The sequence below is a fragment of the Rhagoletis zephyria genome, unplaced genomic scaffold, assembly GCF_001687245.7.
Source record: "Rhagoletis zephyria isolate East Lansing unplaced genomic scaffold, Rhagoletis_zephyria_1.1 Rzeph_scaffold_01212, whole genome shotgun sequence".
NCBI classification, from domain to species: Eukaryota; Metazoa; Arthropoda; class Insecta; order Diptera; family Tephritidae; genus Rhagoletis; species Rhagoletis zephyria.
Genome location: NW_016158296.1, coordinates 58,157 through 68,097, shown reverse-complemented (window position 1 = coordinate 68,097; position 9,941 = coordinate 58,157). Strand labels below are relative to the sequence as shown.

The following is a 9,941-nucleotide window of genomic DNA, read 5'->3' as shown; positions in this document are numbered from 1 at the left end:
TGACCCTTTTTTTCATCAATGACCCCTTTTTTGAGACTTTCCGAAAATTCTCAACGGCAACACCATGTAACCCATGTACAAATTCTTGCAACTTAACTCACCTCTTAACCTTAGTCCGATTTTTTGTAAAATCTACGAAAATGCGATCACTGAATCCCAATTGCTGCGAACGTGTGTATTCTAAGTATGCGCTACGTTCGTAGCTATTCCATTCAATTCAAACCAAAACTGGGCCCGAATCGCGGCATTCGTGATCGAGTGATTACTCGCTTCGTATATAATGAAACAAAATGGCAGCCACAATACAATTTGAACGGGCGAAGCCCTTGATCTCAAAATCAAATTTCGATTTGAGTTACATTCGATATCGAATGCCGAGATTCAGGCCCAGTGTATTCATTTATTTTTCTTAAACTAATAAAAAAGTTCATATACATTTACATATTTGCTTACTAAATGGTAATTTTTGTTTTATTAACTCAACTCGGGAAAAATATATTATATCGGAACTATTTATTTATTGTATTTACTAGACTTTATTACAGTGCATGTTTGTAATTTATTGCGTCGATTAATTTATTTTACACCAAATATTAATTCATAGCAACAATAATTTTGCATTTAAAAATATAGATATAAATATTTTACTACAATACTTTAATTACCACCAGTGTTCTGACTTCCGGCCTCACCCTCTTCATCCAAAGAGGCGTCCTCGCGCAGCATTTCCACTTTGTGCAGAGTAAAACTTACATTATAATAGGGTACATTGAGCGTCACCACGATGCAGTAAAGCAGCACCTGCAAATGTTTGGTACGCAGCAAATACGAAGCACCTTGTCCCTTCGGGAATAGTGGATGATCTTTGCTTTGGCAATCGTACATAAAGAAGCCTCCGTCGAAGCCCATCGTGCGACCAATAGCCAGGGAATGCTTAAAGCACTGCAGAACCCCAAATTGGAAGTGTGTGAAAAAGTACATCAATGCATCGGCCAAATTCATCGTAGTGCGGGTGCCTGGATTGTAGAGTTTTCCGAAAGCGACATGTTCCAGATGCACAACGAATTTGAGGCTCTCCAGTGTACAATCCAGATTCAAATCCTCCAACGAAAATTCGTAGTCGGACAATTTTATGTTTTCCAAGCTCTCGCGGTGGTAACGATCGCCGTTAATTACTATCGTATCGAGTAAATGCGGACTCCAATCGGTCAGTCTGTACACGTTTGCAGCACAACAGGCCATAACATTACATGCAAGGTATTGCTTTCCACGTGATGATGCGCTAAATACTGGCGCATCGGGATGCAGGTTGCCCCAAATTGACCACAGGCGACCATCAATCTCTATATCGAATCGCTTCAACTTCGTTACTGGCAAATTGCGGTAGCGACCTGCTGTGTTGCGACGGTTCATGCGGCTCCAGACAGGCAAGCAATTCTCCAGATCTAACCAAGTCATAGTTTCCGGATGAGCACACATAACTGCCTCATCCTCGCCATGCTGCGTTGTCTTGCATTCAATCGGTACCGACAAATCGGTGAGCAACTGCAGTGTGCGTGTCTTTGGTCCCGCCTTTCTGTACGATATCACATCAATAACGTGCAGTGCATACTCTTCCGCCGTTTGCCAGGATGAATTAGCTGCGCGTTTATCGACATATTTCAGCAGGGAATTAACATCGGCAAAGAGCACCCAAGAGGCAGTATTACGTTCACCATATCTCTTCACGCCTTTCTTACATTTGCCTTTGCGTGGACCTTCCTTTTCAACATAGTCCCCATCTGCGTCTTCTTCCTCCTCCTCACCCTCTTGGGGTTTCTGCATGGTCGGATATGGATCGAATAAGTGATAATATTCATCGTGAAAGAGTGCGAATGTTGTATTGGAAACTTGTAGCAGCAAATACTTGCGAGTTTGCATAGACTTTGCAATCTTATGGGAGACACTCGCACTGGCCACACCTGCTGGATCATGTCTCTTAACCCACACATCGAATTTGTAATCATCTACAGTGACATTCTTGATAAACCGCTCAAAGGCCGACGTCATATTCGTAACACGACTTGCGATAGTTCTACCACTCTCGATTACTCGATCCACACGCTGCGCGGACCATTGGTTGAGGGGTCGCAGGATAGCATACAACACAGCCAAAGTACTGGCGAAGAAACAGGGCTTGATCTTGTCCACATGCGCGGCAGCACGATCTTCCAATGCAGTTGTACCTTGGATTTTGAAGTTGCAGTCTTTCTCGCGCATGCGGTAGCCATATAAGATTTTACGTGGCTTGAAACTGGAATCGGCCTCGCGCTGAAGTTGCTTGCCCGGCTTATGCTTTAGTTCTACTTCGTCCTCTTCCATTTCTTCCATTTCGAAATCTTCGAACTCATCTTCTACATCTGTATATTCGGTGGAAAGTTTCAATCTGACCATTTTCTTACCTATTTTACACAGAAGGACAGAAAAATTTAGTTTAACAAATTAACCAAACAATATTTTAAAGAAACTAATTTAAGATAAATGATTTAGATTTTTCAAAAGTCAGTCCCTCCAAACCCGTTTCTTTAAATCGCTTACAACTCGACGCATAGTATGCCAAGTAGTAAGAAAACCGTAGTCTTGTTTACGCGGAAAAGAAAATTGAAAGGTCTAAACCTTCCAGGGCTTAGAGGCGTAAACCAAAGCCTTTCCGTGGATGTGATATAACTAGGGGTAGCTGTAGACACGAAGCTAACGTGGAAAACTCACGTCGAGCTGAATTTAAATCGAGCGCTGAAAGTTTTCAGACAGTATCGAAGAATCGTTAGTAAGACCTGACATAGTTTTAGTCAGGCCAATAGTTACGTACGGGCATGAGTACAACGTCAGTACCGGCGCTGAATGGTTTGTTGAATTTGCCGCCTCTGTAAATATTTAGCGATCCAAGAGGAGGCAATGAAAACGATTTTTCGACTGCACTCTTTTGGTGTGTGGCAGGCCGATCGGAGTTCTGGGCACAGAAAGTTGATGAGAACGTTGCCAGAGCAATACCCCTTGTTTTTGGCACATAATAACAAACTGATGCCAGAAGTCTCCTTTGGAATAAAATACGTCGTTAGATTCCCTAAAAAGGGAGATCCAGACACTTTCTATACCGGCGGCTCAGAGGCTGAAAACGGTACTGGAGCTGGATGGCATGTGGACGGTAACTTTAGATGCTTTACTGCTTTGGCAGACTGGATAATTGGCGAAAGATGACACGGACATAAAATCAGGATCTGCAGTGACTGCCAAGCTGCTCTAAAGTCCTTGGAAATCGCTCGCTCGTCTTCCAAGATGGTCCAGGAATGTTGAATTTGTGTGGGTGCCAGGACACTACCGTGTTCAAGGTAACGAACTGGCTGATGAATTGGCGAACTGCGGTTCTCTGCAGCGTCCAATCGGGAACGATCGGGTACATCAAGGATCTCATAAACAAAAAAACCAAAAAAATAACCAAGTCGCATATGATCTTCAAAAGTGACACAACTCTAAATTTGGCATTTTTGAAATTATGCACTAAAACGTACACAGAGCTTTTATTTACCTTTTTTTGGTTAAAAAACCTAAAGTAAAGTCTCTCTTGCACATATGATTAGCATGTGCTGCGAAATAGTTTTCCGAATTCCTGACGAACGTGTAATTTAGAGNAAAAGTGACACAACTCTAAATTTGGCATTTTTGAAATTATGCACTAAAACGTACACAGAGCTTTTATTTACCTTTTTTTTGGTTAAAAAAACCGAAAGTAAAGTCTCTCTTGCACATATGATTAGCATGTGCTGCGAAATAGTTTTCCGAATTCCTGACGAACGTTAATTTAGAATTGTGTCGCTTTTGAAGATCGTGTCGGAAGTGTTTCCTGAAAGGGTGCTAGAAAAATTCCTTCTCAGAAGGAGTGATCTTACGAGCCCTGATAGGACTGATTACGGGGTACAATACATGGGGACGACATATGGTCACCATATGCACCATCGAAGATCCACTGTGTACATCTTGTTTGGAGTATGAGGATAGTACAGCGAATTTTCTCTGCCGCTGGCCTTCGCCAGACTCAGATGGTACATTTTTGAGACGGATGTAATGAGACTACGATAAAAAAGAATTTTAATGGTTTCTAAATCTTTCATAAAAAACAACTACAAGCTAAATTAGTTGAGAAGGATGCCTCGAGTTTGAAGGCGTTCTTGGGCATTTCAGAAGCTTTAAAATCAGTCCCAGAGAGTTCCTCAGAGTTAGTGCTGAATTGCGAGCCAAAAGATTGATTTTCAGCCTCACGAAGGCTTTATAGCCAGGAAGAAAGTATTTAGTTGGACTGGATGAAATTTATAATCTTGCGATAATGACCTGCCCATGGCCGCCTCTGATCGTCTCTAGAACAGAAAGAGTTCACCCAAAGCTCGCTGAGCCGTCATGAGCCTCACACAGGAGCGCCGTATCGACTACTTCTTTGAGGGCAGCCACCTCTACTTGAGATATATTACACGAATTTGAAAACCTAACTTTATGGTTGATGGTGAGCTGACTGTTTGGTCAAGCTTCGACCCTTTCGTGAAAAATCGGTATATTACTGGCCTCCCTTCGACTGCTGATTTTGACAGATTCACACCATGTGAAAAATTACTGGTGAAAATATACTTGGAGCCATGCGGGAGACGCAATGATCTGCGTGGTAAGAAGCGAAGTCTAAGGTTCTAATATTTTATCTTACGCACTAGCTTTCTATCTAAAATTACTGATGTTTCCTAGTAAGTAAGAACATCTTACTACGATCACCGGTAGGGCAATCGTAGTTTTAAATACTTTAGAGATTAGCCAATTTATTGATTATACTTTGGAGGAGTAATTTGGCCGTGAAACTTTAACACTTTTGGTTTTGATCAACCCTATTAAGCTGGTATTTCAGGGTACTCGATCACCCCCCTTCCCCTACCTGGCTACGCCCACGCACATACAGTAAATCGTAGTACGTACCTTTCGGTTTGCTTCTCTGTGAGCGTGCTGCTATTCTCTGCTCTTTTTCCTCGAGGAAGCGCTGTATACGTTCATTCTCTTTGCGCAGTTCCCTGTCGAGGAAGCGAATCTTATCCATACGTAATCTATCAATTTTTTGCTTGCGATCAAACTCAGTCGCGTATATGGCTTCCTCAACATCTGGTGGCCATTTTCTATATCGTTCAGGTGGCACGTTCGTCACGTCCAAGACTTTTATGGCTACCGCCACATAATTGGTTATTTCGCAACCTTGCGGATTGCAACCGAACTCTATGCGTCGTAAAAGAGAATCGAGCTCTACGAACCTTAGCAAACAACCAGGACCTGAACCGAATTTGCGATAACCTACTGGCGTACATGGAAAACCGATGAACATGTACAAGAAGTTGTACCGCTTTACAATCAGGCATGAGAACATCTGGCATATGACAATCAAACGAGTGTATGTTATCAGACTTTCCAGCAGCATTTGTCGCAGATTACGCGTCACCGAACTTTGTATAATCCGCTGCAATTGCAGCATATAAATGTTTTCACCAATTGTTATCTTCGGCATCTTCTTCGAGAGAAAAGCACTCAGTGTCGACTCGTAGTTAGAGAATTCTTCGCCAAAGTTATTAGATGACTTCACTGCGTAATCAACGAGTTCCTTGTTCCATGTAGAAATATTATACTTCGCACTTAGTGCAGTAGCTACCAAAGTGGAGAGTAGACCATTCAATTTGCTGGATTCGTCCTCCTCCAAGGGTATATACGATTTTCCTAACACAACCCACGTTCTGTCAGGCAGCATCTCAAAGTTAGTGCGTATCTCCAGCTCTTCTTCTAGTGTCAATGGACGCTGTGGAGGCTCTGGCTGTTTCTGAAATTCTGTATAGACATTGTCATAGTCTTCACCGTGGATCAGCTTATAACGCAGACCCTCCAAATACTCTTTGTCGGAACGTAGCAGCACCTTATCTGCTTGCTTGTACAAGTGCATACGGCTGGGAGCGGGCTCTGTCATGCGTTCGATGGCTTCGCATATAATTTCATCCAATACAGCACCGACCACATCGGCGTCCTCGAACTCGGGTATGCGATCTTCATCTGGTATAGACTGTATACTGTAAGTGCGTCCCAGTTTCTTCTTACCCTTGCCTTTTTTGGACTGGCGTCTATCCTGCTCCGCCTTGCTTAGGACTTTTGGATAGGCTATCTGTAAACGTGGATATTTATTTTTTATATTTGCCGATGACAGCATCGGTCTTATACAGCCGATATTTATAGCATGGACGAAAAATTTGCCGCCACGCCGCATTTTCAGCGCCTTTTGAAAGAGTGTCCTACACAAAGACTCAACATTTGAGTGCATCTGCAGACATGCCACTCCTTTTGTTAGGAAATCTTCTGGGTCTAGTACCTGGCCTGCTTTGCCACGTCTAAAAGGATCGAAAACATAGTAGTATTCCAAGTCTCGCCAAACGGCCAACACAGAATTATCAATCTGCAACAGGGCCGCATCGTAATTGCTTGCGAAAAGGTCGCGAACAGCAGACGTTAGCTGAGATTCGAGGTACGACTTGCAGTTAGTCACATGTCCTGTGTAAAGAAATGGATGCTTCTTTATGGTTGCTCGGAATGCACCAAGCATCATAACATCCGGTAGATCCACTATGTTTAAATGCTGCTTCTTCTTCAGCTTTAAACGTTTCAATAAGTTCTTATAGAAAGCTTTTCCAAATTTGACAAGCTCATCAATTACTTCCATGCGCCATGTAGAAGCTCGCTCTATATTGGAATATAACAGTGCTAGAAGTGAAATTATCATAGAACCGTTCAGCTCATTACCGGTTATCGGCTGTTGAAGACCATTATTAGCTGCCGGTATGAGTGCATAAGTACCGTTCACTACTGCCCACAGCCTGTGGGTGCGCTTCGGGAACGGTTTATTCTGAATGGGACTTGTTATCTTTCCGAAATTTTTTATCGATATTTCATACAAGCTTATCTCGCCTTTCACATCGGTCTTGCTGAAGTTCATAATCAAATGCACCAAATGCTCAACAAAAGTAATGGCCATCAGTGAGCATTTGCCATTGGCAAAGTCGCGTTGGCACAACTCATCACGGCCATATGGATCAAATATATAGAAAGTATTAGCACAACGTTTCCATATTAGCATGTAAATATCTTTGGCGGTTAGTACTGCAGCATTGTATTTCATGAAATAGAGTGAAAGTACTTTGTAAATATTTGGTTCGGAGTCGATTGGTCCGGTGAAGTGAAGCTTTAAGCCAACTTCCGCCTGCTTCTCAGCAATTTGTGGTATAATGTCGAAGTCATTGTCTGGAGATTTATAATTGAGATTAGTGCTCTTTTTTAACAGCTTTGCACCAGTAGTCAAAATGCCATCTAAAGTGTCTGAAGTCCAGAAATCGGGATTAAAACGAAAACTCTCAACATAAGCGGAGAATAGGCAAGCGATTTCCTTTGGACGGTTGAAATAACTACGAGCATAAAAATATTTGGAAAGGGTTGGTTGAAAAAAAAATGCGCATATCCTACCTTGCTTTTTGCTTTTGTGGCTTTTCATCCGGTTGAATAGCTTCAGTGCCAAATACGATTTCTGCGGTGAAAGTTTTATCCAGATCATTGGGTATTTTGAATGTTGTCAGCTCTAAGTGTCTGCAATCTACATTTTTTTATTTTTTTTTTAACATTGCGGCATCTCTCTGTCATGGTCCACAATGAGGACGCTTACTTACCGAACTTCGGCATGGAGGCTTCAAGAAAAGCCTGATCTAATTGGCTTTCATGTTGCTGCAGTCCTATGTTCCAGGTCCATAGATCGTTGGGATCACGACCTTGTATCAAATCAATCGTACGCAAATTCTGAGCATCGAATTTCTGTTGTAGTATCCGTGGATTGTAGTTGCTATATGGAATTACGTCTTCGTCTAATGGTGGTAGAGGCGGTTGAGTTTGATTGTGGAACATGCCACTTTTGGGTCGTTTCAGTTCGAGCTACGGTACAATAAGTAGAAAAATACATAAATGAATAGAAAATACATCAACAAATGCAAAATTACTTTTACTTCTACTTATGAAGTTGGTAGAAAGAGAGCAACAAACTAGAGGCTGTGTTCAGATATGTATTAAGCCAAAAAAGGCAGAACAGACTTCGCGGTATTTGTTACCGATGATGTCGATGTCATCGACATAAGCCAGCAATTGCACGCCCTGTTTGAAACCCCGTTTGGTGGCGAACTGCTCGAAGAGGTCTTTCCCAATTCTGTCGGAGCTGGTGGTATTGCTCAACGTCATTTTACACAGCCGTATCAGTTTGGCGGGGACGCAAACTCAGACATAGCGGCGTATAGGCAACTCCTTTTAGTGCTGTCGAAAGCGACTTTAAAGTCAACAAATAGGTGGGAAGTGTCGATACTTTTCTCGCGGCTCTTTTCCAAGCTTTGGCGTATTGTGAATACCTGGTCTATGGTGGATTTTCCAGGCCAAAAGCCACATTGATAAGGCCCAATCAGGTCACTGACGGTGGGCTTCAGTCTTTCACACATTACGCTCGATAAGACCTCCTAACCAATGCTTAGAAGGCTGATCCCGAGGTAGTTGGCGCGAATGGTGGGGTCGCCTTTCTTGTGGATTGGGCAGAGCACACTTAAATTCCAGTCGTCGGGCATGTGTTCATCTGACCATATTCTGAATACGAGATGATGCATGCATCTTATCAACTCCTCGCCTCGTAATTGAATAGCTCGGCTGGCAGACTGTCAGCTCTAGCAGCTTTGTTTTTGTTCAGCCGCGTTATTGCTATTCGTACCTCGTCATAGTCAGGCGGTGGAACGTCGACTCCGTCGTCATCGACTGCGGGCTCGGGTTCTTCTTATCCACAACCTGCTGCTATCATTCAGTAGCATGATAAAAACATTACAAGGTAAAATCACTGAGAGGCAGTCTGACGTTTGCCAGCAATATAATTTTAAAATTCGAACTCAAGCTCACACACACATTCTCATTTTTAATCTCGAACAACAATTAATTGTTAACAATTTGTTTTTTATTTCAAATTTTATATGATTTTAAAATGAAAAAAAAGCGTGGCCGACGAATTGAAAGAATGATTTTACCTTCTAATGTTTTTTCATGATTCAGTAGGGCGGAAAAGTGTTGCCCCCACAATTTAAGTACGTTCTAAACATCGGTAACTAGGTCGCCATTGTTGCTCTTACAGGGTACGCCCTGGTCTTGACGCCTTCCGTAAGGCGCTTAACTCTCTGATAAAATTTTCGGCATTTTTCCTGTCGGCCAGCATTTTAAGCTCTTCGCACTCACGTATTTCAGCCTCTCTCTTCTAATTGCGGTAAATTCATCTCGCTTCCCTCTTCAACTCCCTTTATCGATCCCACATAGCGCGCGTTTCGCCCGATCGTAGCATGGCCCCATAGGCGATGTCTTTTTCTCTGCAGTTTCGTGACATTCCTCATCGTACAAGTTGTGGAACAATAAAAATCTCAAACACAATTTTCTGTTTAGCGAAAAATAAATCTCAATAATAATTTTGAGCGAAATTAAAAAAAAAATTGTAAAAAAACGATTGAATTCTGATTTAAATTGTTTTACTTATGATTACGCTTTCCGATTTTAAACGGTCATATTTTTTATTCGACTAAGCACACGTGTGTTTTATGGAGTTCGAGGCTCAGGTTTGTTTGTGTTTATTGCGGTAAGTGGTGCGCGTAATTACCTTAATGCAAATTATCTACTACATACATTATGATACCTACATTGATTGTATGCATGGATGCATGGGCGTAGCCAGGTAGGGGCAGGGGGGTGCTCGAGCCCCCCCCTAACTTTCAAATTTTCCTTATATATATATGAAATAGTACCCTGAAATGCCAGCTTAATAGGGTCGAGCCCCCAAACCC

The 9,941-nt window shown here is 42.3% G+C and overlaps 1 protein-coding gene across 1 annotated transcript in view; it reads right to left on the bottom strand.

Moving 5' to 3' along the window:
* Positions 1-532: 532 nt before the first annotated feature.
* LOC108363188 (uncharacterized) overlaps positions 533-9,941 on the bottom strand; it is a 20,740-nt gene continuing 11,331 nt past the window's right edge. The window contains exons 2-5 of the mRNA XM_017616470.1: positions 7,761-8,019; positions 7,561-7,687; positions 4,993-7,502; positions 533-2,441 (exon numbers count right to left, since the gene is read on the bottom strand). Coding sequence (XP_017471959.1) covers positions 658-2,441; positions 4,993-7,502; positions 7,561-7,687; positions 7,761-8,019 — 4,680 coding nt within the window. The 3' untranslated portion in view covers positions 533-657. The remainder of the gene's footprint in view (positions 2,442-4,992; positions 7,503-7,560; positions 7,688-7,760; positions 8,020-9,941) is intronic.